This window comes from Sorex araneus, chromosome 5, assembly GCF_027595985.1.
Source record: "Sorex araneus isolate mSorAra2 chromosome 5, mSorAra2.pri, whole genome shotgun sequence".
NCBI classification, from domain to species: domain Eukaryota; kingdom Metazoa; phylum Chordata; class Mammalia; order Eulipotyphla; family Soricidae; genus Sorex; species Sorex araneus.
In genome coordinates this window covers 115805943-115831903 of record NC_073306.1, presented here as the reverse complement: position 1 = coordinate 115831903, position 25961 = coordinate 115805943, and the positions used below count along the sequence as shown (strand labels likewise).

Below are 25961 nucleotides of genomic sequence, written 5' to 3'. Positions count from 1 at the left end.
TTCCCTTGGTATCTAAGCCCGGCCCACCCAGCTCCTTCCCTGGCTCTGCCCCCGTCCCCAGTCCCTCCTCTCACCAGTCCCAATCTGCCACTGGCTTCAGGCTCACTTCCGACAGGCAAGGCGCTCCAGTGGGGGGTCCAGACTCACGTGTGTAAGGTCACCAAGGCTGCAGGTGCCACCTGTCTAGAGGCCCCCCTCCCAGGTGCCAGTTCCTGGGCGTGGTACTTGATTCAGGCGGAGCCAGGCTGGAGCCAGCTGGAGCTGGGACTCCCACTGTGCCCCAGCTGCTGCCTGCCCTCCCTCCCGCAGGCAGGGAGAGCTGCTTAACCCTTCGGACCCCATCCATGGAGCTAGAGTTGGTGGCTGCACTTCCAGTGTCATGTATTACAGTGTTCCCACGCCTTTTTGAAAAGAAATTTGTCATGCACACAGCAGAGTTCTGAATGTGAATGTAAACTTTGAAGAGAAGAAATCATCTGCAAGCTCGTTGCCCACATGGAGAAATGAAATGTTTATGAATATTTACAAGTACCTTAGAGCCCCCATGTGCCTTTCCCATCACAGGCACCACCTACTCATTCTCCTGAGTTTTAGGTTTTATCGTTCCCTTGCCTTTAAAATTTTTTTTAATTTGGTGCCAGTATTCAAGCTCAGAGCTTCATGCAGACCAAGTATTTGCTGTACTTTTTCCGAACTGGAAGAAGAACGCCTGGGAGCAGGCTCGAAGGGTAGGACACGTACTTCGCATGCAGGAGCCCCAGTCTTGATCCCTGGCTCCACACGTCCCCAGAGCAAACCAAGGGCACCGAGCCAAGAAAAGCAGTGGAGCACCGCTGGAGTAGCCCAAAACCCTAAGTAAATGAAAACAAATCCTTCTACGGGACTGGCGAGAAGGTCCGGGGGTGAGGCCCGTGCCTTGCCTTCCCTGAGTCTGCCACCTGGAGCTGCAGGGCCTGCGTGACACCACAGACTTAGACCCAGTACCAGCAGACGTGCCCCCTGCACCCCCTAAGCATTACTTGGGAGTTCCCCCAAAATAGTTGGACTCCATATGTACATTATTTTCTGCACATTTTTAAATTTCAATTAAGTACAACATGGAGGGGGCCAGAGCGATGATAGTACAGCAGGAGGGCATTTGCCCTGTAAGAGGTCAACCCTGGTTTAATCCCTGGCACCCCACAGGGTGGTTCTAGCCCTCTAGGAGTGATCCTTTAGTGCAGAGCCAGGAGTAAGCCCCCAGCATAGCTGGGTGTTACACCCCTCCTCTCAAAAAAATACAACATGGAGATCTATTTTTTAAAAAAAAAATAGGAAGAGGGGCCGGAGCAGTAGTACAGTGAGTAAAGTGCTTGCCTTGCATGCAGCCAACCCAGGTTTAATCCCTAGCATCCTATATGGTTCCCCGAGCACCACTAGGAGTGATTCCTGAGTACTGAGCCAGGAGGAATCCCTGAGCATCACCGGGTGTGCACCCCCACCCCCAAATATAAGTACAATTACCTTATGACCCAGTGATACTACTTCTTGGCATTTCTCTCTCCCTAAAATACAAAATATTAATTTGAAAGGACTTCATGTGTGATAGCCAGGGTACAGAAACAACCCAGGCGAAAGGGTCAAGAAGTTGTGAGATGCATGCACATGCACACAGAATGGAATACTATGCAGTTGGCAGAAAGGACAAAATCATGCAATTTGTAGCAACATGGATGGAACTAGAGGGTGTCATGCTGAAATGAAGTTGAAATGGAACTTGGGGGGGGTCCTTAGGGAGGTGGGTACACTGGTGATGGGTGTGGTGTTGAAATTACGTTCATGAGAAACTGGTTGATAGTATTGTAAGCACAGAATCTCAATCCTAAAAGCTTTAAATAACACGTTTTCATAATGTGTTTTTATGTTTTATCCAACACTGAAATCCATCAGTGTTATGGCTATAGCTGGTTTGCTCGTTTTCATATCCCTTTCTATGATTATACTTAGAGTTATAAATTCTAGTTTCAGTAGAAAATTCTTATTTTCACTATTTCAAACAAGGTGGTTTTGTCCATTTTGTTTTGTTTTGTTTTCGCCATACCTGGTGGTGGTCAAGGGCTATCCCTAAGCTTTGGACACTGTCTTCTGTGCTTGCACAAGTTCGAGAGTTTCTTCAGAGCAGTTGTTTCAAAAGACTTTAGCTGGTTGTCAGAATTTTCTTCCGATTGCTTATTAAACCGCCAAGCCTCTCTTATACAATGTTTGATTCTGTAAGTCTGAGTTAGTTCCCTGCCCTAAGCGGTTGTATTTCACAGGACCGGAGCAGTAGGACAGCAGGTAAAGCCCTTTGCCTTGCACACAGCAGACCCGGGTTCAACCCCGAGCATCCCATGTGGGCCCCCTGAGCACTGCAAGAAGTAATTCCTGGGTGCAGAGGAGGAATATCCTGCTGAGGGAAGTCAGAAGGAAAGAGATAGATACAGAATGATCTATGTATCATACCCACATACTGAGCGGATGTGGCCCAAAAACCAAAAAAGGAAAAAGAATGTGCAGTTCTCACAAGTTTCCAGATACAGGTCCTGGGACCACAGGTCCTGAGAATCCTTGCTGGAGAATATATACACCAGGAGTGGAACTGCTTGGCGGGCGGCAACACCAGGTTGTTTACCTGTGTGTCTGTGAGCGTTTATGCTGTCAGCAGCAGATGAGTTTCCGTTGCCTTTTATCTTTATTGATACTTGATATGGTCAGACTTTTAAATTTTTATAGCGCATTGGATGTAAGATGGTATCTTGTGGTTTTATTTGCATTTCTCAGATTACATGTAGGGTTGAGGCTCTTTCCTTAGATCCTTGATCATTCATGTTTCCTCTTTTATAAAATGCCTATTAAAGTTTTTGCTTTTTGCTTTGACTTTTTCTGATGGATTTATAGGAATTTGTACTTTTGTATTTCTTAAATACTAATCTTTGCACATGTTTTAGATATATGTTCTCTCACTTTGTAGTATCTTTTCACATTTTTTATGATTAATGACTAGAATTTTTTATTTTAATGCAGTCGTGTCTTCTGTAATTTACATTTTTATGTTTTGTTGAAGAAATTATTTTTTTTCAGTGGCCCTGAAGACATTTGTCTATATTTTCTCTTAAAAGTTTCTAAGTATTGGGGCTATAGAGATAGTACAGTGGGTAAGGTGTTTGCTTTGCATGTGACTAACCCACATTTTACCCCTGGGATCACCTAAGATCCCCCAAGTCCCACCTGAGCACTGCTACATTTGAGCCCCCCAAAAAATTTATAAATGGAGACGTTACTGCTGCCCGCTTGAGCAAATTGATGAACAACGGGACAACAGTGCTACAGTCTATATTTAAGTCCTTAATAAATCTGGAATTGACTTCTGTGTCAACCTTGGTATTGTTGGTGGAATATCTTTTTCTTCCGATGATTTTAAATGTCTGCAGATCTAAATAAATTATTTATTACTTGAATTGTACCTAGAGCTTATTATATACACCAAATTAATATTTCTTTTTTTTTTTTTTTTTTTGCTTTTTGGGTCACACCTGGCGATGCACAGGGGTTACTCCTGGCTCTGCACTCAGGAATTACCCCTGGCCGTGCTCAGGGGACCATATGGGATGCTGGGATTTGAACCCGGGTCGGCCGCGTGCAAGGCAAACGCCCTACCCGCTGTGCTATCTCTCCAGCCCCCCAAATTAATATTTCATACTGAACAAAGGTACTGTCTTTAAAGGAAGAGTTTTGATCATGTTAAAACCCTTCCTAGTTTTTGTTAAATCTTTTACATTTTTATGATAACTGTAGTACAGGTTTTTATTTTGAGATTCTTTATTTAAAAATATACATTGAACTACATCTGGAATTTGCATCAAAGTACTACAGATGCTAGGCTGGGGAGATACTGGATTTGGTGCGTGTTTTGCGTACAGGGAAGGCCTGGGATCAATTCCCAGCACCTAATGGTTCTCCTAAGCACAGGACTGGGAGCAACCCCAGATTACAGAGCCCCAGTAGCTCCTAAGAACTGCTGAGTATGACCCAAAAATTAAAAAAAAGAAATCACAATATAGGGCTGGAGGAAAGTTGTTAGATTGGTACTGAGTTGATAATTACTGAAGCTAAGTATTGTTACAGGATAGTACGTTTTATCACACTGTCTACTTTTGTTTATGTTTAAATATCATCATAATTAAAAATTAGAATATCTCGGGCTTGCTTATGAAATAAGGCAGCTTTCTAATATTACATTAGTCGTTTCTGCTTCTCTGTTTCCAGAGGTTCTGTGATAGATTAGAATGCAGGCAGGAATTAACTGTTACGGAAAACAAGAGGCGGATTGGTACTTAAAGTGGGTGTAGGGGGATTACCCCCACTCTCTCCGGCATTACGTTCCTCCTTTCCTTCCCTCTGCCCCAGACTATTTTATTTTATTTTTTTTTTAATTTATTTATTTTTAATTAGAGAATCACCGTGAGGGTACAGTTACAGATTTATACACTTTTGTGCTTATACTTCCCTCATACAAAGTTCGGGAACCCATCCCTTCACCAGTGCCCATTCTCCACCACCCGTAAACCCAGCGTCCCTCCCACCCTCCCCAATCCCATCTCCCCCCCACCCCACCCTGCCACTGTGGCAGGGCATTCCCTTCTGTTCTCTCTCTCTAACTAGCTGTTGTGGTTTGCAATAAAGGTGTTGAGTGGCTGCTGTGCTCAGTCTCTAGCCCTCATTCAGCCCGCAACTCCCTTCCCCCACATGGCCTTCGACTACAATGTAGTTGGTCGCTTCTCTGAGTTGCCCTTTCCCCGGAACGTGAGGCCAGCCTCGAAGCCATGGAGTCAACCTCCTGGTACTTATTTCTACAGTTCTTGGGTGTTAGTCTCCCACTCTGTTATTCTATATACCATAGATGAGTGCAATCTTTCTATGTCTGTCTCTCTCTTTCTGACTCATTTCACTCAGCATGAAACTTTTCATGCCCATCCACTTAACTACAAAATTCTTGACCTCCTTTTTTCTAACAGCTGCATAGTATTCCATTGTATAGATGTACCAAAGTTTCCTCAACCAGTCATCCGTTCTGTGCCCCAGACTATTTTAAATTGTTTTGTTTAGGAGCTACGTGGGTACCAGGGGTCAAACCCAAGGTCAGCCATATGCAAGGCAAACTGCCCTACTCGCTGTCCTAGCTCTCTGGCCCCCTCTATTTTCAGTTTTTACCTGTACTGACTTAAACTGGAGGATGGAGGAATTTCACAGAGCCTGATCATCTTCTAGCTTAATAGCACCCTGGGACAGAGTCAGAGATGGTAGCAATGCATCATACAGTTAGTCACAATTATATTTTAATGTCACAGGATACAAATACCATTTGTCATTTTTTTCTCAGACAGCATAATAACTTACCAAAGAATCTGTCTTTGGGAAGTTCCAATTTTATCTTACAGGAGAATGTCTTTCATTGGAATGGGAACAAATACCTCCCATCCCTAGTTCATAACAGACATATACATTTCCCCCAATATTTTCGCAAATTGGTTATGTCCTGCTACTATTAGTATCTGGATTCTTCCCTGTCAACAGCACCCCGTAGAGATCGTTCCATATCAGTCTTTTAATCAAAAGATTAATTAATATGAAGCTTTTTAAAATCACTCTTAACAGCTGCATAGTATTCTGTGATCCTACTTACTGTTTTAACTAGTTCCCACTGGTAGGTACTTCTCCCATTCTTTCACAATTATAATACTAGGACATAATGAATATGTCATTCAGTCCATGTGGAAATATGACCAGTATATTCTGTAGTAGGGGCTAACTCCTTCGAAGTGCAATTGCAGTGGCCAAGGGGGATACACTTGGGATCTTGATGGACAGGGCGAGGTTTCCATGAGCATCCTTTCTCGTGCTCCATCCCCCAGGATTAGGTTTGATTCAGCATGTTTATGAGTACTGTCTCGTGCCAGATCCTGAATACAAATATAATTCCTTCACGTAGCAAGTCAAATGTTACTCCGTGTCTGCACACTGACATTTTTTCAGGTAACAATTACAGCTACTCAGCAAGGCAGGTATGCGGATGAGAAAATTGAAACTCAGCAAACTTAAAATGGTTTGGTCCTGACCCCACACTCCTAAGTGTCTGAACTGGGATTTAAACCTAAGTTTGAGTCCTCTTGTCCTCTTATGCCTGTACTCTTTTTGTTTGTTTTTGATTTTTTTTTTTTTTTTGGTTTGGAGCTACTCTGTGCAATGTTCGGGGATTACTCGTGGCAATGCACTCAGGAATCACTCCTGGTGGTTGCTCAGGGGATCATATGCGGTGTTGGGATCAAATCCAGGTCGGTCTCATGCACGGCAAGCACCCTACCCACTATCCTATCGCTCCAGCCCTTATGCCTGTGCTCTTAAATACCCTTGACTGGGCTAGAGTGATCTACAGCAGAGAGGGGACTTTCGCCTTGCATTCAGCCAGCCCAGGTTCCATCCCCGGAATCCCATATGGTCCCCCAGGCACTGCCAGCAGTGATGCCCGAGTGCAGAGCCAAGAGTAACCCCAGAGCATCCCCAGGTATGACCAAAAACAAAAAACAGCCTCGGCTCCCTCTCTGAGGAATAAGATGCTCTTAGAGCCCAGCAGAGATGAGGACTCAGGCTCTCAGCAAGTGACTGGCCAAAAGAGCACGCTGCCAGGGAGCTGCCTGTGTCTGACGGAAGGCCATGCACTGTGCTGAGCCGCCTCCTCAGCCTGGGGTGGTACCGTTACCACTGTCATCGTCATCAGTTTCACTGTTTTGGGACTTGGGCCGTACTCAGCAGTGTTGGGGCCCACATGTAGTGCTGGGGATTCTAGCCAGAGTCAGCCGTGTACAGACTGGCACCTTAACCCCTGTGCTAGCTCTCTGGCATTGTAAGAATCTTATCGAAAGAACCCTTTTTCATTCAGAGCTTCGGTCATTCAGAGAACCATAAATCACTGGTTCTTGGTGTGCAGCTATTGACTGTCCGAGGGACCTGAGACATACTTCACTGTGGTTGAATGTACTACCAACCCTGTAGTCGCTGCCATTTGTTGTGTACCTGATTTTTGGCTTTGTTTCTTTGTTTCTGTGACTGTGTTCAGCAATTCACTACCTGCTTGGGGTATCGGATGCAGTGCCAGGGATATGGCGGACAGCAAGCTCCTTCTGTACTGTCTCTCCGGTCCCTGTTAACTTTTTTTTTTCTTTTTTGGGTCAGACCTTACTATACACACTGGTTACTCCTGGCTCTGCACTCAGGAATCACTGCTGCCAGAGCTTGGGGGATCATACAGGATGATGGGAATCGAACCTGGGTCGGCCACCTGCAAGGCAAATGCCCTCCCGCTGTACTAACGCACTAGCCCCTGTGTTAACATATTTTTAACCCTCTTAATAATCCTGCTTGGGAAACTTTTGTCCCCATTGCCCAGATCAGAAAGCTAAAGGGTTGTTATTGTTATTGTTGTTTGGTTTTGGTTTTTGGTTTTGGTTTTGGGTTGTTTTTTTTTTTTTTTTTTGCTTTGGGGGTCATTACTTCTAGCTCTGGACTCAGGAATTACTCCTGGTATTGCTCGAGGGATCATACAGAATGCTGGGGATGGAACCAGGGTCTGCCGTGTGCAAGGCAAATGCCATACCCGCTGTACTAGGGCTGTACTGTCACTCTGGCACCAGAAAGCTAAGATTAAAACCATTTAAATAACAGTTCCAAGGTCAAATGCTAATCGGGACAGAATCTAAATCCAATTTATTGGATGCAAAAACTCTTATTCACTCCAGAGTCTGTGGGTGCTCCTGGCTCTCTGCCTCATCCACTTGTTTGTATTATTTGGTTCCCTCATTAGAGAGCGAGTCTGGCTTCTCCATTTCCCACCGTATTAGGGAAGAGTGTGTGTCGCTTGCATGTAGTCCGTGCTCCTCTCCATCTCCACCTCTCAGTGCTTAGCACAGGGTCACTGAAGAGAAGGCTGCCACGTGATGCCGGAGGATTGGTGGCTGCTTGCTGGCAGTTGCCCCCGCGGATAATGCCTCAGGAAGAACCCATCTCCTACTCCGTAACATGCTCTTTGAACACCTGTCATGTGCTTACTGCTCCAGTGGGAGAGAAGAGAAGGAGATAAAGGCCTAGCTCTCAGCAACTTAGCTAAATGGAATCATCTACAAATGTGGGAGGTACAAAAAAAAATGGGTTGCAAAAAAAAAAATGGGTTGCATGGCATAATTTTAATTATAGAAAACATTGATTGAGCATGCTGGGGTAGATCTTATACCCATTTTAGAACTGTGGACATGGAGACTCAGAATTGAATGTTAGGCCCAGCTTGCCCCGCAAGTGAGTGGCAGGTCAGGATTCTGAAACCCCCCCCACTCCATGGCCTCTCAGAGAACACTTTCGCCTCTGTGCTTGGAGATTGCAAGCAAAGGGACTCTGGAAGGATGACCTGAGTATGCGCATGAAGAATGAGACCAGAAGCGGCAGATGGCCCAGAGTTGGGCACATGCTTTGTGTGCAGGAGCCCTGGGCTCCGTCCCTTGCGCTGAGCTGGGAGGGCTCCTGAGCGCTACTGAGTGTGGCCCCAAAGTAGAAGGAAGAGGCCGAGGTGTTGGAAGAAAGGCTGAGAAATGGAGCTTGGTAATCCTAAAACATTGTAACTTGCCCCTTCCAGTGGGGAGTGTGGAAGGCAAGCGCCTGCCCCACTGTACTCTCCGGCCGGCACCCACACTTGTGTAGTGGAAGATGAGACAGGCCTGGTGTGAAGCCGCTTCCCCCACATTGCAGCTCTGGTCTTAAAGCTTACAGGACGGGCAGTGCCAGGGCAAGAGCAGGGCTCTGCTGCGGGTGAGGGGTGTCGGGTTCCAACCAGTGGCGCTCAGACGTTCGGTGGTAAGTATGAAGAAAGTGAGACTCCCTCAGTGGTACCGTAACTTGGCCAGGCTCACTCAGTGAACTGGTAAACAGCAAAGCTGGGATTAGAACCCAGGCCTCTTGTCTCCCAAGAGAGCTTATTTTTTCTGACATCCCGCTGCTCCCCGGAGGGGCAAGGGGAAGCCTCGGGATAGGACCCTAGCACCTTGGGGTTGAAGAGAGGTCCTTAGAGATTGCCTGGTTCACCCACCATGCTTGGCAGAAGAGACATGTGAGGCCAGGATGCTTCATTGACTTGTTCACCGCCAGGTGGTCACTACCAGGGAGGGGGAAAATCCGCCGCCCCTCACACCCCAGGCCCCTTTCACATGACTCTATAAAGCCTCCAGTTACTCTTTTTTTTTTTCTTTTTTCTGTCTAAAACTAATGGAGAGGCCTTTTTTGTTTTTCCGAACGGAATCGTTTTCTCTTTGCCTGACTCTCTTTTTCACCCTCTTCCCCTCTGTCTCTCCTTAGTAAAGAAAATATACTAGAAGGGGTGGGGAGGTGGGGAGGTGGGAGGAAGCCAAGAACTTCTGTGGAAAACCTTGGCAGGGAAGGGAAGAAAAGATCAAAATGCTCTGCAATCTAGGGAGGTTCTCAAGGCCAGGAAAGAATGTCGACCCGCCCGGGGCCTCTCCCAGCCAGCTCACCCCTTGCCCTGCTCTGCCGGCTCAGGCCTTCGGGAGGCCCAGCCTTCTCTTGGCAGCTGCACTGGTGAACACCAACGGAAATCCCTGGTATTTTTCTTTGCATGCACCCAACCATGGAGATGTAGGTCAGGCGTTGCTGGCCTGGCAGTTTCAACAGCTCTAGATTTACCCCCTGCACCTGCAGCCATGTTTGCTTAGTGGGATGGGGGAAAGGATGTTCCCCTGGAGGGGGCCGGCTGGTGGGCGGGGCCGGCTGGGGCTGCAGAGGGTGCTGGAAGAGACCATCTGCAGGGTGGGGGCGGGGAGCAGGGCCGCTCTCTTTCCTCCCAATGTCTGGCGTCTGGCGTGCGGAGCAGCAGGGCTCAGGATTCCTCTCCTCGGCTCCACTGGCAGTCGTCTGGGAGGCAAGGTCCCATCCGACCCCTGCGCTTGGCTGCGCCCCCGGGCCTGCACCTGAACCCCCAGGCCTGTCTGGTGTTTACGGGATCGAAGCTGCCACCCTCTGGGACCTCGCCTGTTTTTATTTCTGCTCTCAGCTGTCTGGTCTCCACGGACCTCACCTACAGGTTTGTGCCTGCCCGGCCCCCACAGTGCAGCCCCGGGAGGCTCCCAAGCCTGGCACGCTCCTCTCTGGCCTTTGTTCTCTGCAGTCGAGCTGCCAGCTCAGTGCCTGGCCCAGTGAAGACAGTTCCTCCCCCCACCCCACCCCAGGAGTACAGCAGGCAGGTCACTGGCCTTGCATGCGGCCACCTGGGTTCCATTCCCGGCATTCAGTGTGGTCCCCGAGCCCCACTAGGAGTGATTCCTGAGCTTAGAGCCGGGGTAATCCCTGAGCACTGCTGGGTGTGGCCTCCACAAAAAGAAAATGTTCTGAACCCCTGAGATATGCCGTTGGTCCACCTAGCTGCATTGTCCCAAGATTCCATCCCGTTGTCTGCCCTCGGGCAGGGCTGAGGACACGCGCGTGTCCTCACAGGACAACTGGTTCAGCTTTCTCCTGCCCTGGAGCTCGCTGCGTCTTCTTTGGAGAGGTGTTTGACCCTGATCGATACATGCACTGCTGATCTTCAGGAGGATTTGTAGGTTTGTAGGTGATATGCTATGGGCTTTAGGAAAAAAATCATGGCGTTCCAGTTTGGGCCACACCCAGAAGTATTCAGGAACTACTCCTGACTCTGTGCTCAGGGGGTCACACCTAGAGGAGCTCAGGGGACTGTTTGCAGTGCCAAGGCTTGAATCAGGGTCAGTTGTATGTGAGACAAGCTCCTGAACCTCCCTGTAGTATCTCCCTGGCTTCTTTAAAAGAAATGTAATTGTCATTGCTTTTATTTTTAGTTGATTTCCATTCATGACAAATGGTGCCAGTTTGCTGTTTGTCATAGTGCTAAGTTGCCTTTTCATTTTGTCCACTCTTTTTGCAAATACTGGGGGTCTACTCTCTGCCACACACCGGTCCAGCTGCTTGGGATAGCTGCCTTCGTGGCCTTTGCATTCTGAGAAGGAAGAATGAGACCAAGGGTGAGGGATGAGTAAGCAACTTTTGGTGTTTGTTTTCAAGACATTGATTGGGAAAGGGCGTCTCTGAGGGGGAGGCTTGAGTATAGATCCGCACCACCTGAGGGTGTGAACTATGTAACTGGAAAGAACATTCCAGAGAGGGGAGCCGAGGGAAAGGCCCTGAGGTGAGAAGCGTGCGATCAGCGATCAGCGTGTTTGAGGAAGTGTGAGGAGGTGAGTGTGGCCAGAACAGTGAGCAGAAGAGAAAGTGGTCTCGGAGGAAGGCTTGCGTGGGAGCGGGCTCTCGCCCCGGGGCTGGGCGATTCGGATCTGGCGGCGCCCGAGGGGGCTCTCCTAGACACCAGAAAGTGATGTTTGCACGAACCAAGTGATAGCGGTGGAGGTGCTGGTAGGATTCAGGATGGATTTTTAATACAGACCCAAAGGAATTTCCTGGCAGGTGAGAGCTGGGCTGTAAAGATGGTTCCATGTTGTTCCGGCAGCGCCTGGAAGGGAGGTAGCTGCCGGCCACTAAGAAAGGGGAAGATGCAGGAAGAGCTGGTTTAGGCTTCTTAAATGTTATTAAACATTTTAATACAGTGTCCCCAAAAATTGTTAAGCATTCCCCTCCCCCCTTTCACATTTTTGAGGCACACCTGGCAGTGCTCAGGGCTTACTCCTCACTCTGCACTCAGAGATCACTCCTGGTGGTGCTTGGGGGACGCAAGCACCCTCCCCACAGTACTATCTCCAGCCCAATCTAAACTTTTCTAAGTGAGGCAGTTGGCCGAAAAAAATATTAAGTAATAATAGCAGTGACACAGGGATAAAGCCAAAGGAAGGAAGCTGAAATTGCGGCTAGAATGGGCCCCTCGTCGCCGTGCTCCTCCCAGCGCGCGCCCTTTGGCCTTCCGACCTGGCAGTGCCCCACTCCGGAGGAGTGGGAACTCGAGACGCAGCCTGGAACGTTTTGGATGCAGAAGGAATGACAGGACAGGAATCCCTTGAGCCAGGTTCACCTCTTGCTCATGTGGAAGAACTTGGGCAGTTCTTGCCCACACCCGGCCTGTGGCATTGCTTCCTTCATTCATTCACTCACTCAGGCTCTCAGGGCCCTTTCCTGATACAAACCCCACACATCAGGCTCCGTTCTGCTGGGCCACGTTCAGGCCACAGCCTGGGCAGACCCTGCACTCCTTGCCTCCGTCCAGCCGCCTTCCTTCCTCCTCTCACTGCCATCCACCCTCCAGGGCTTGACTGCCATGAGAGTGGAAGTTTGTCTTTCTTCACCTGGGACCCCCTAGCAGTCAAGCTGGGGGAAATTCCTCAGAGATCTCCTCCTGCTTTTGTAGATGAGAAGCGTAGGACCAGAGAGGCACGTAACCCCCACAGCCCATCAGTCCTCTTGGCTCCACTTTCCCTAAAAGTACTCTGACTCTGGCAGCTTCCCAGCCGAGTCCCTGCCCCATGCAGACCAAGCCGCCACCCGTCACCCACAGGACCAGGTCTGCTCTCTACCAGACCTTTCACTCATACTGTGGCGCCGAAGTCTGCCCTCGCGACCACCCAAGTAGAATCGTGTCCACCCTCTGCCCAGAACCCTGCCAGGTTTGCATGTCACTCTAGGACGAGACGGCGTCCTTAAATGGCTTTCAGGGGTCCTCATCCAGGAGACGGGCGGCAGCCCCGTCCGGATGGGTCAGGGAAGCAGATGAGAAGCAGTCCGACTTGGAATTCTATTTTGAAAGCGGAGCAGGAAGGATTTGCTGATCTTGTGCTTCCCTGGTTCACTTGCCTTCGCCTTCCGGCTGCTTCCTTTTCCTGCAACACCACACTATGCTCCTGCCTTAGGACTTGCCTTGCTCCTCTCTCCGCCTTTCCTCCGCCCCTGCAGTGCCTGCTCCCCTCCCTTCGTTCTGGCTCCTGGTCAGGAGCCCCCTCTCAGGGAAGCTTTCCCTAAACACATGTTCTAATCCTGCTCTCTTCCGGGTTTCTCTCTAACCCTCTTCTTTTCATTTATTTTCCTTTTCCTTTTTTTTTCTTCTTTTTGGGTCACACCGGCAATGCACAGGGGTTACTGTGCTAAGTGATGGTGATAGAACAGTATTAAATCAGATGAAAATCCCTACCAGCGTAAGTTTATATTTTAATGGGAAAAGTCAGAAAAATAAATGTCAGATGGTAATGAGCATCAAAAAGGAAAATAGGGGCGGTGCTCGGGGGACCAGAGGGGATGCTGGGAATCTAACCCGGGTTGGCCGCGTGCAAGGCAAATGCCCTACCCGCTGTGCTATCGCTCCAGCCCCTTGGGCACTTGATACCGATTGATGGAGTGAAGGCCTATCTCACGCTAAGCCGAGCATCTTGTCTCGTCCTTCCTAAAACCACGTAGGTCATCCCACAGCGTAGGGTATGGTCTGTCATAGAAAATACAGCTGACAACTCCACCAAAGCGACTTGCCATCACGTGGGTTTCCAGGATAACAGCCAGATTTGGGGCTGCGGGGGTGGGGACTGGCCCTGCAGGGACTGAGCTGGGAATGGAAGGAGTCAGCACACTGGCCCAGCTCTCCGGACGGAGCTTAGTCACACGCTCTGGTGGAGAAGCAGCCTTTGTCCTGGTGCGTTCCACCTGCACTCAGTAGCTGGTGGTCTCATGCAGCCTCAGTTTCCTCATCAGAGAAATGAGGGAGGGAGGTGGGAGATTTGCTAGCAAGGTTTTGAAAATTCAGGCAGGTATCGAGTAAACATTCGCTGCTATTTTCTATGTTTGTGACTACAAATAATGAGATACACCACAGAAAGCACAATTGAGGCCACTTATTTTTAGCTATACAAAATAATAACATTTACTGGGTGCTTCCCACAGACTCAGCTCCTGCTGCCAAGCCCGTGCAGCCGTTCTTGCTTAGAGGCAGGATGGATGCCGGGCTCGTCCCAGTGCCCTCCAGCAGACAGGCATTGAACCAGGTCCCAACATTGCCCAGCAAGTCTTGGGGAAGCCAGTCACCTCTTCTGAGTCTCATTTTTCCATCCATAAAAGAAGAGGTTCTTGGAGCACAGAGATAGTATGCAGCATGTGCCTTGCACATGACAGACCCAGGTGCGATCAGCAGCACCCCATATGGTCCCCCAAGCACCACCAGGAGTCATTCCTGAGCACAGAGCCAGGAATATCCCCGGAGCATTGGCAGGTGTGGCCCAAAATCAAACAAAAAGAGGAGGTCCTCTGTGTGCTGCAGATCATCCTATCCCAGGTATCTGGGTGAGAGGCCAGAGAGAGAGTACAGAGCATAGGGCATTTGCCTTGCATGCCCCTGACCCAGGTTCGATTCCTGGCACCCCATATAGTCCCCCAGAGTACCACCAGGAGTAATTCCTGAGTGTAGAGCCAACGCTCAGAGTAATCCCTAAGCATTGCCAGGTATGGCCCAAAAGCAAAAACAGAAAAAGATTTCTGGGTGATGACATGCCACATCTGGTAGGTCAGCGAGTGGCTTCTGGGCTCCTGGTGGCGGCAGAGGTGGTGGGCTCGTGCAGCCTCTCTGACCAGCCTCCAGGTGAGCCCTCCCTGGACGCCACCAGCTCTGGACTCCGCTCTCCCGGCTCAACTGTCACCTTCTCAGGCCTCAAGGCCTTTGCCCTGGGCTGGGATGGAGACAGACGGGGAGAAGGCCAGAGGGAATGGGAGCGGAGGAAACGCAACTCCTTGGGAGCCTTGAGGTCCTGGTTATAAGGGCTGCAGGGATGAGCGTTCAGAAGTGTGTGTACATGTTAGGGATGGGGTGGAGGGGGGGTGGTTTGCAGGGATTTGCTCCCATCCCCAAATCCTCCAGGACTGGTGCCTTCTGCTGTGGAATTCCAAACATTCCCCATCAGATAAAGGTGGCTGAAAATACCCGGGACTTGTCTGGGCTAGTTGGAGGCGGTGCTGGGGTGAGGAGGTTGAGGCCCCGGGGCAGAACCTCGCAAGGCCTGGCCCTCCAGAGCTGCCCTGTGCAGACGAGCCCGGGCTTCCCGCAGGCTCAAAGGCAGGGGTGCTCCGGCTTTGCGGGGATGTGGGAACACACTCATTTCTGGCTCTGGTCTCGTTCCCTTACTCACTGCTGGGTCTTTCACAGTATGTGTCCGGGAGAGAGACTGGTCGCCTCTCCTCCCTGGGTGTGTCCTGTCCTCGTCATCACACTGCTGCACTACAGGAGCCCTTTGAGATGGTCCCCTTCACTTCACAGAGGAGGAAAGTTCCAGGCCTTTCCAGAGCCCCAGCTCAGAGAATGGACTCACCCCAAGCAAGCTAGTAATAGAGCCACGAAATGCTCCCGTCTCTGCTGAGTCTCAGTCCTCGCGTCCGGCACCAGACTGGGGACAGCTCGAGCAGAAGGGAAGGGACGACTCTTGGGCACCCCGAAGCACTCCACACATGGGTCCCAGGAGGAAGAGGAGGTGCGGGGAGAGCTCTGGCCCCAGAGGCTGCACCGAGTCACCTGTGGGTTGCTACCCCCGCCCCTCCTGCGTAAGTCCCTGCTGTTCACAGGTGCAGGGCTCTAACCCAGAGGGAGGAGGTCCCTAATCACAAGCTCACAGCGTCTGAGGGAAGCAGGGACAGCCCCAGAGATGAGATGAACCCCTGGGTACCTGCTGTGTGACCTGGCTGTGCCACCTCTCTGAACCCCTTCCAGGAAATGGAATGTCAGGGTGAATTGCAGCATCACGTGGAAGCCCGAAAGTGCCAGGGGGAAGGTCGCGTCTGTGAGTCTCCCGCTTTGTTTCCCTGGATGCAGGGAGGGGCCTAATGGGCATTGACCCTGTACTTGAGAGGGGACGGGAAGCCAGCAGGAGTGAGCTGAGGGAGTTCCAGGGAAAGAGCGCAGCCGCTGGGGCCTGTTCGGGGCTTGGGCTCGAACCAGGTCACTTGTTTTTGTTTTGTTTTGTTTGGGGCCCACACCCTGTGGTGCTCAGGGCTTACTCCTGGCTCTGGCCTCAGGTCCCTGTTTGGGACTTGGAGGACCATAAGGGGTGCTGCATCCAGGCAAGCGTCCTACCTGCTGTACTGTCACTCCGGCCCCCAAACCAGGCTGCTTGGACTTCATCCCAACACACACACACGCACACACACACACACCCCTCCGCCTATAAACTCTATGACCTTCAGAAGGTCACTTGACCTTCCTGCACCTGTTTCCTCATCTGTGACTTGGAGAGTAATAGCAGCACATACTTCCTGGGGTTATTGTGAGGATTAAGTGATTTCATATACTTAAGGAAGCTCTTCGCATTTCGCCTGGTGCATCGTAAGTGCTCTGTCAGTCTTAGCCCTGGCGTCCAGGGAAGGCGGCCGGGAGCCCCTCTCGGCGAGCCTGCGTGTGCCCAGTCGGGCCTCTCTGCGTGCTCGCTCTGCGTCGGAGCCGGCGCCCTGCTTCTGAGCTGAGAGGTGGAGCGCCCACGCCGTGCTGCTCGGACCGATAGCTTTCTCGATCCCCCAGCGGAGGTGTTATCTCCTCCCGGCACAACCACTTCCTTTTCTGAGAAATGAGCACATCTGTCAGGCTGAGCTTCTTAGAACTCATGGGGAGGAGGATGTGGGGGAGGCGAGGCTGGCAGCTGATGAGGGGGCGGGGAGCTGGAGAAAGATGAAGTTGGCTCTGAGGATACTCCCGAGTATTCCCACAGCCGCGGTGGCATGGCTCCCCCAGGACGCCCAGCCCAGCCCGGAGCCCCAAGGCCACCTGCCCTCACCCAGGGCCAGCACCCCCCAGGCACAGCACTACTGCTTATGCTATGCATCCAACAGGGGAAACTGAGGCGCAGGAGGGGAGAGGCAGCCGGGCTTGCAGAGTGAGGTGCCTGCACAGTTCTGGAATGGTCTCTCCGGCCCACCCGCTCCCCGCCTCCCCGGCCCGCACCCCCCCAGGGCAGGAGAGAGTCTGTGCTCCTCTCGCGTTGCTGCCCCAACGGCTCCCCCAGGAAGGCCAAGGGAAGTGGATTCCAACCACAAACCTCACTTCTTCCGAGTCGCCGCCTGCCGCGCACTGCCAGGAGAGAGATAAGACCTTTCCTCTCCCCAGCCCCCACCCTCCCTGCCCTCTCCCAGGGACCGCTGAACACGGAAGGCCTTGCTTGTCTACTTAGCAGGCACTTAGCGGCCTCTCCCTCGGGGAAACTGAGGCCGAGGGCAGACAGTGACTGTGAGTGGCTCAGGGCCTGCCCATGCAGGGCCGCCAGGACGCCGGGGCTTGGCGTGCCCAGCTGTGCCTGGCACTTTCCCTGGGCTGCTGGGAGCCCCTTCCTCTTCTCCACCTACCTCTTTCCCAAAATAACTGCAGGAAGGAAGCGGTGGGCCTGGAGGAAGGAAGGGCCCGTCTCATAGACTCTTGTTCCCCACTGGAGCCAGGGCGGAAGGGTTTCACTTTCCCTCCTGGGCTGCGTCACATCCTTTTCCTGTGGTACCCAGTTCCCCTCAGCTGACGAGGGGCCAGAACACATTCTGTCAGCTGCTGACCTCGGGCCACCTTTGCCTTCCTCGAGGGACCAGGGCCCCGGCCCAGAATCAGGGGCTTGTTGCTCCTCCTGGTGTCCCCACCTTAAAAATGGCTTCCCTGGGGCTGGAGCGATAGCATAGCGGGTAGGGCGTTTGCCTTGCACGCGGCCGACTTGGGTTCGAATCCCAGCATCCCATATGGTCCCCTGAGCACCGCCAGGAGTAATCCCTGAGTGCAGAGCCAGGAGCGACCCCTGTGCATTGCCGGGTGTGACCCAAAAAGAAAAAAAAAATGGCTTCCTTGCTTTGGGTAGGTCTTGGTGTTGCCGCCTTCGAGTGAGCGCTCCCTCGGCCTCAAGTGCACTGCCTGGCCCGTGACCGTTCTCCCTCCATTCCTGCCCGGCAGCGCTGGGGCCTGGCGGTGCTGTGGCTCAGGCTTCAGGGCTGACGCGTGCCCGCCACGTACCGTGCCTCGACCTGTATGCCTGGCCCGGAGCCTCTCCCTTTTGGAAAGGCGCAGAGCACTGCATCGAGTTTGGAATATCGGCGTCGGCGCTCCGTTGCTGGTGCCAGGCAGGCCAGCCGGCTCCCCCACCTGCTGTGTGACCCAGGCAGGTCGCAGGTCAGCAGCTGCACGCTGGGTCAGCCATACTCCGGCAGAGGGTGGTGACACTTCCCAGGAGTGTGCTCTGTGGGGGAGGAACTCGGGAAGCATCAGCTGCTGCTCCCGCCACCCAGGCACAGCTCTGGGTTGCCTGGGAAGGGGTGGCATCAGCGGAGAGCGGCGGGGCGTCAGAATGAGCAGGCCTAGGCCCACCACTTTGAGTACTGCGCCCTGAAGCCCCCTTTCCACACATGCAGAGCAGAGACGGCCGTCAGAGGGCCAAGTAATGTCAGTAGCTGCTTCCCTTGTTCACCTAAGGCCATTTGACACGCGCCTGCCTGCTGTATTGCAGACACAGCACCAGGCTCTGGAGAAGACGAGTGGCGGGATGGCCCGCGGTCTAGGAGGGGAGATGGGCTGAGAGATTGTTCATCCCCTCACAGACGAGCTTGTGCCTGTGGCCAGGGAGGACAGCTCAGGGGGACGTGCCGGCCACAAGGCGCGAGCACCATCACCAGAGCCGCTGCCAGCAGAGCGATTCTGAATCCCATGCCGCAGGGATGGCGTGACCAGTGTCACGTCGCACCGTTAGGACCAAGCCTGGAGCGAGATGGTGGGAACTGAGGACTGGGCCGGCTCGAGGAGGGCCAGCAGCCCGGGGCCGGCAGGGTATCCTGGGCACCTTGGCCGTCGTCCGAGCAGCCTCGAGGCTGAGAGCGAGCTGGAGACAGTCAGGTCTGGAAAGGGCTCTAGCTCCCAGCATGGGTCCAGCTTGATCCCTGGCAGAGGACACCAGCCAAGGGGTGCTCATCTCTCCTTGCCCCCTGGAGGGAGCCGCCTCAGCTCCTCTGCACCCTTGCTTCTGTGGGAACATTCTCCTGTGCGCCCCAGATTTTTTTTTCCTCCTCCGTGAGCCTATTACCATGTCACGCAGCTCTCATCATAACCCCCCTGGGCTGGGGGCAGGAAGGGCTGGCGCGCGTGCGTGGCCGGGGAGGCCCCACATGGAGCCTCCCTTTCTCAGAGACCCTCCCAGGCTGGTGTGCTGTGCCACGGCCAGATATGCCCTGCCCCCTCCCCAGGACCCGTCTCCCAGCCGCGACTCCGCTCAGCGTGCCCATGTGTCTCTGCTCCTCCTGAGCGAAGGCTTTCCCCCGCCCCTGCTCCCAAGGACTCCTGCAGCCCTTTTCGCCCCAGTTGCCTCCCAGCGCACTTGAAGACCATTGCCGTTGGTGGCGGAGCTTGACGTGTGTGACCCTTGGAGAGCCACACAGTGTAATAGCCCGGAGTGTTTTGCATCACCTGTGGGGGTGACGTCAGCCTCATCGAGGAAGCCAGGCTCAGGCGGTAGCGGCACCAGCACCAGCGCTAACGCCCTGTCACGGGGCCTCGCTTGCTGCTTGGGCTGCAGCGCCTGCCAGAGAGCGGGGTGGGGGCTCAGGACAGACTGACTGACGTTGCGCAGGACCCAGGGGACATTGCAGGGACACATCTGAGTAGAAGGATGGAGAAGGAGGAATCCCCATGGGAAGACACGGTGGAGTCTTGTAGGCTGAGACGGGGCAGTTGGCAGAGGGAGAGGGGTGCAGGGAAGATGACCTGGAGGGGATGTGGCGGGCAGGGGCATGGCCCAGAACGTGTGGCACAGGGCCACCCACCTGTGCTGCCTCTTAGAAGGAGGACTTTGAAATTGCTCACAGCCTTGGCATCTCCCGGGGACCCACGTTCTATTTTGACTTTTGGCCACGCCCACTGGTACTTGAGGGGCGACTCCCTGGAGTGCTTGGGGATCACCCGCTGCGATGCTCAGGAGACCGTGCAGGGGTGGAGCTGAGGCCAGGCCTCTCCCGCATACAAGCCATGGGCTGCCTCGTGCGCCGTCTCCCCCCGCCCAAGGGCCCCACCAGCAAGGCCAAGACCCCCTGGCTGTTGGGAACTGCAGGAAGCTGAGGAGGTGGTCCTGGCGGGCTTGGGCGTCCTGTGGAGGATGTTAGCCGCCTCCTGGCCCCTGTGGCCCTGAACACCGCCCCCTGCTCCAGGCCGGCTAGAGAGACAGTCACCCAGCCTTTCCCCAGCCCACTGTCCCCACTCTGGCCAGGGCCACCAGGGAGCGGGCGGGGGGCTTATCTCGGCTTCTCCAGGCCGCCGCTGTGCAGCCCTGTTTATTTATCCAGCGCGGTCACCCGCTGAGAAAATGGCTGTGTTTGTTTCCAAGTGTGTCGTGTGAACCATGGGCTAAATATGCCCACACCGCTGCCTCCCCGGCACCCGCCCGGGAACAGCACGCCCCATTTTGCGCTCTGCAAAAGCAATCCCCACAATCCAAGGCCCTCTGGGACTCCCACTCTGCCTTCCGCGGGAGCTGTCCCCGCCAGGAATGCGGGCGTGGGGGCTGGGCCGGCCCGTTCTCTATGGTGCTGACGTGAAAAGGCTCGCTCCACCCTGGAATGGCCGTTCCTGCACAGTGAGTGCTTTGTGCCCGTGCAGGGACAGCCTGTTTACTCCGGCCGGCCCCCGGACCCGCAGTCTCCAGTGCCGGCCAGCCCTGGGCTGCGGGAAGTTCCCAGAGAGGGAGCCAGGCCTCGCGCTTTGGCAGCAGCCCCAGTGTCCCTGGTTTCTTGTGGGACATTTAGTCCCTTGGGATCACAGGACCTTCGGCCACAGCCTCGTTTCTCTCATGCTCCCGTGGCCCAGGTCTCTTTCTTGTCATTGTCACAGATCAAGCTTTTGCATGACTTCCTGCGCCTGCCTCTTCATCTGTTACCAGAAAAGTCAAAACTGGTGGAGGAGTTTTCTTACCTGCTGTCACCTGCAGGGGTGCCGGGGAAGCACAGCCCTGCCCTGCACCCCCTGGGCTCCCCTCACCGTCCTTTCTCATGGGCAGGCCTCCTGGGCTCCTGTGCTGGCTCTGGCTCCTGTTAGCCGGGTGACCTCAGGCCAGCATCCTGACTCCGAGCCTCAGTTTTCTCTAGGAAAATGGGGCTCAGGTCTGTGGCCCCCTGGGGATTCTGATGAACATGAACTAGACCCGCAGTGCCTGCCCTCAGGAGTGTGCGGTCCCAACTCCACACCTGCGTGCAGTGAAACGAAATGGGATCTGACCTCTCATCAGGCCCTGTCAGTGCAGTAGGCAAGTCAGAGTGTCACGTCTTGGGGCCGGAATGATAGTACAGTGGTTAGAGCATTTGCCTTGCGTGAGGTCAACCTGGGTTCCATCCCTGGCATCCCGTATGGTCCCCTGAGCACCGCCAGGAGTAATTCCTGAGCGCACAACCAGGAGTAACCCCTGAGCATTGCCAGGTGTGACCCAAAAGCCAAAACACGTGTAGCTTCTGGGGGCTGGAGCAAAGCAATATCATAGTGGGTAAGATGCTTGCCTTGCAGGCCACTGACCCCACCCTATCCCTGGCATCACCTGTGGTCCCCTGAGCACTGCCAGGAATGATCCCTGAGTGCAGAGCCAGGAGAAGCCCCGAGTACTCTAGTGTGGGGGGTGGGGCCCTCCCCTGAAGACAAAATTAAAAGGGAAAAGAAAAAAATAAACCTCTGTGTCTGTGTCCCCTTTCAGACAAGGTGGCCAGGGAGGGCGTCCACAGGGCTGGCACTTGGGCGATCCCCGGGGAATGGAGGAGGGCGGTGGACAGTGAGGGCGGCGGCCTCCTCCCTGAACTCCAGCTGTTGGAGCACCGAGACTGTGCGGCTCGAGGGTGCCATGGCAGAGGCCGGGCCCCGGGACGGAAGTGCGGGGTGTTGCAGGTGAGGGCACCCTGGGGGCGGGGACGAGTTGGCAGTGATGTGGGCTGAGTAGAGCCCTGGCCCGCCCTCCTGCCACCTCGCTCCCTGCTTCTGAGAAATCAAGAAGTCTCCAGGCAAGCTGCCGGGGCCCGGGATGGGGGGTTCAGTGGCGACAGAAGAGGGGTAGGAGCTGAGGCTCGAGTGTGCTGTGACCTGGTCTCTGCGGGCAGAGAACCAGCGTGGGGCCAGGCGGGTACCCGCCAGTCCTCCGGGCTTCTCAGGTGGGCCCTGGGTACGGAAGATGCCTACCTCGGGGTAGACTTCCGGTGGAGAGGTACGGACGTGGGCCCAGAGCCAGCCGGCGATCCCGTCCCTCGGGGTACGCACCCATTTCTGGGTCAGGCCCCCTCGCTGGCCTTCGTCTGAGGCCCCAGTTTCCCGTCTGGAAGAGGGAAAGGCATCCTCAGTTGCAGCGTTGTTGACAGATTAGAGGACAGTTGGGGCCCAGAGCTTCCTCACCAGAGGGGACTGACTGCCAGCTCCCTCTCCCTGCCCCACCAGCGAATCCGAGCCCGACACCCTGGGCCCTGCTGATCGGGCCCAAAGCTCCTCCTGCCGTGTCACGTGCTTCCCTCCTGACTGGCTTCTGCTTCCCTCCCACTGGACCAAGCCTGGGGGGAGTAGGGGACACAGCCCTGGGGATGGGGACACACACAGACATGCATGTGCCTGCTTCCAGAGCTGGCCTCCCTGCTCCACCACTCAGCGACCCACCTTGGCCGGCTGTGCCCGTGGAGGAAGCAAAAGCCTCTGGTTGGTTGGGATTTGGGTGTAGGGGGGTTGGCAGAGGGAGAAGGAGTGTCACGCAACAGTTGGCTGGATTCTGCTCTCAGGAATCACTCCTGGCGTGGTTCAGGGGGACCATTTGAGATGCCATGGATAGAACCCGGCTCGGCCATATGCTAGGCCCGTGCCCTGCCCACTGGACTATCGCTCCGTCAAGGCTAGAACCTCTGGCTGAGGGTCCCAGCCCCCTTTGGGGGTTCCCCGTGGAGGGGCTGGGCCGCCTCCTGGCTGAGCACTGCGCTTGAGCTGAACCAGAAGCCCCTCCCGGCTCCCACTGGCCCTGCACTGTCACCAGCCTGCCCAGCCACCAGCCTCCTGCCATCTCGCCACCCCCCCTTCACGCCAGCCTGGGGCGGGCTCCTTCCCATTGGCATTTTCTCAGCCATGCCAGGCTCCCTTCTCCGCCAAGGGGCCGATTCCCCACTTACCCACCCCTTGATCCGGCCCAAAGTGGGTCCCGCGCGTGCCCACTGCGCCCGGCTCTAACAGCCCCTCTCCTCCCGCCCGCAGGACACCTTTGTGGAACTCTACGGGAACAACGCGGCGGCTGAGAGCCGGAAGGGCCAGGAACGCATCAACCGCTGGATCCTGACGGGCGTGACTGTGGCTGGCGTGGTTCTGCTGGGCTCGCTCTTCAGTCGGAAATGACCAGACACTGACCACCCCCTCACCCTCGCACCCCGCTCCACTCCTCGACACGTCCCTCTGCCCGGCCACCGTCGCCACCAGGAGAACTCACTCCTTCGTGCCACCCACGCCGCCACCCGCCCCGGGTTGGGCCTCCACCGGCCCTGCAGTTAGTTTCCTAGATTCACCATGCTTCCGTGCGCGCCACCTTCCCCCCACGGTGCAGCTCTCCTGGCCTCAGATCCGCAAGGTTTCCCCCACATCTGCCCCCTGGAAGCTGGCAGGCGGGGGGTGGGGGTGGCTGGGGGCGCTGGAGGGCCCTCCCCGAGTGGTGGAACCCCCGTCTCCCTTCGCTTCCCCAGGAATGCTTTCCTGCCAGGGAGCTGGAGAGTTTTCTGACCCTTTTCCCCAGAAAGAGACTAGATTGCCTTCGTTTTGATGTTCGTGGCCTCAGAATTGATCACCCTCTGACCCCGCCCCCCGCCCCCCTCCCCCAGGACCCAGACTCCCCTTCTTTCATCCCCCGCTTCCCAAGAGCTTTGGAGGGGCCACTTCTGACTAGTTTAGGAATTCAGGCTGCTTGAGATAAGGAAGCAAGGACCAGGACCCTCTCCCCACCTCTGGCCTGGCCGGAGTTCCCCCTCCCCCCACCCCCCAGGCCCAGCGTCCCCCAGCGGGAAAGGAGGGGCTTAGCTGCAGGAAACACCCCATGCCAAAGCTAGGGTGGGCCTTGCTGGCAGCACCACCCCAGTCCCCTTCCCCTCCTGGCTCCCATGACCGTGACCGAGGGACCAACGGGGGGCCCGGGACGGCACCCCAGAGCTGTCGATGGCTTCAGCTGCCTCGCCTTCTGTAAGATCAGCCTGTGGCACCTTCGCCCTAGGCTGTCGCCCCTCTGGTCCAGGGGCTCAGGGGCCTTGGCAGAGGTGAAGGGGAGCTGTCGGGTCTTCCCTACCTCAGGCAGGAAGGGCAGGACAGAGCCCGGCGCAGAGCGGGGAGGCGGCCCAGCAGAGGGCCCGCCCGGTCCGCCTGCGCAGCCGGGCTGCCGAGGGGAGGGTGCCCCGGCCAGGAGCCCGCAGGCCTCCCTCTCTCCTCTGCTCCGCTCGTGGCCTGTCCCCCTCGGGGTCCCGGCCCAGCCCTGGCCACCCCGGGCTCTCTGCTGTACATATTCGAGACTAGTTTTTATTCCTTGTGAAGATGATATACTATTTTTGTTAAGCGTGTCTGTATTTATGTGTGAGGAGCTGCTGGCTTGCTGTGCGTGTGCACGTGGAGAGCTGGTGCCCGGAGACTGAACGGCCTGACGCTCCCTGCCCTGCCCTGCCCTGCCCGGGGGTCCTAGCTCCTGAGGGGCCCCTGCCTCTCCCCTGCCCCCGCCCCTCACTTGTTCCAGCTCTTTGAAATAGTCTGTGTGAAGGTGAAAGTGCAGTTCAGTAATAAACTGTGTTGACTCAGTGAACAGGGCCTGGATTCTCTTGTGTGGGCCGGGGAACGGGGGGCCGCAGGGCACTGGGGCCTGGCGCCAGCCTTGCTGCCATGGGGGAGGGCTTTGGACAAGTCCCTTCTTCCCTCTCAGCCTGAATTTCTCCACCCTGGCCAGAGCAGTTCCTGCCCAGAGGGGCTGACAGTGTAGGTGAAATGGCCATGTGACACGGGTTTCCTGAGCCCCCTTGCAAGGACTCAGCGGGCAGCGGACATCTGCAGCGAGCAGAGCCCAGGCCTTCCCACACTTCTATCTCAGCACGGAAGCAGCAGGATCAGGGTGACTTGGGCTGTTGCAGGGCGGAGGTGGAAGCAGGATGAAGCATAGCAAGAAAGCACAACAGCATGTTTAGCGAGGAGAGTAGGGAGCCATAGCACAGCAGGGAGGGCATTTGCCTTGCACATGGCCAAACCAAGTTTGATCCCCTGCACCCCATATGGTCCCTCCAGCACTGCCAGAAATAATAGTGCAGAGCCAGGAGTAATCCCTGAGCATTTCGAGGTGCGATCCAAAGAACAAAACAAAAAGAAATGAAGAGCAGACAGGAATGACGTTTTTTACGTTGGAGTTTGAGACCACACTATTCTACTCCCAGCTCAGTGCTTGGGGCTGCTCCTGGTAGTACTCAGGAGACTTGGGGTGCCAGGGATCAAACCTGGGCTCCTGCATGCAATGCATGTGCTCCGGAACTATTTTTCCAGCCAAGATGACCTTTTTTTTGGAAGGGGAGCCACACCGGTGATGCGCAGGGCTTACTCCTGGATCTGAGCTCAGGGATGCCTCCTGACTGGCTCGTGAAACCGTAGAGAGTGCCGGGGATTAAACCCGGGCCAGCCACAGGGAAGGCAGGCTCCCTCCGTGCTGTACCGTCACTCCAGCTCCCCAGGATGGTGTCTTAGAGACCCCACGGGACATGCTGATGAACTAGAGATGGCGCTAGAGGCCAGCGGGGGAGCACAGCAGCTTCAAGTCAGGTGTCTCCAGGAGTGGCCGGACCCCAAGCACTGCTTTAGGAGCACCCCCCATACCCCCCCCCAGAGAACAAGAACAGCGATAGCTTGAAAGGATAGCCACCAAACGTGGTTTGAATTTTTGGAATTG

The 25961-nt window shown here is 54.7% G+C and overlaps 1 protein-coding gene across 4 annotated transcripts in view; it reads left to right on the top strand.

Annotated features, from left to right (window-relative positions):
- Nucleotides 1-24836, top strand: part of BCL2L1 (BCL2 like 1) — a 53494-nt gene extending 28658 nt beyond the window's left edge. For all 4 annotated transcript variants that reach the window (XM_055138195.1, XM_055138193.1, XM_055138194.1 and 1 more), the window contains exon 3: nt 23261-24836. In XM_055138195.1, the coding sequence (XP_054994170.1) occupies nt 23261-23398 (138 nt within the window). In that variant the 3' untranslated portion in view covers nt 23399-24836. The remainder of the gene's footprint in view (nt 1-23260) is intronic.
- Nucleotides 24837-25961: the final 1125 nt, after the last annotated feature.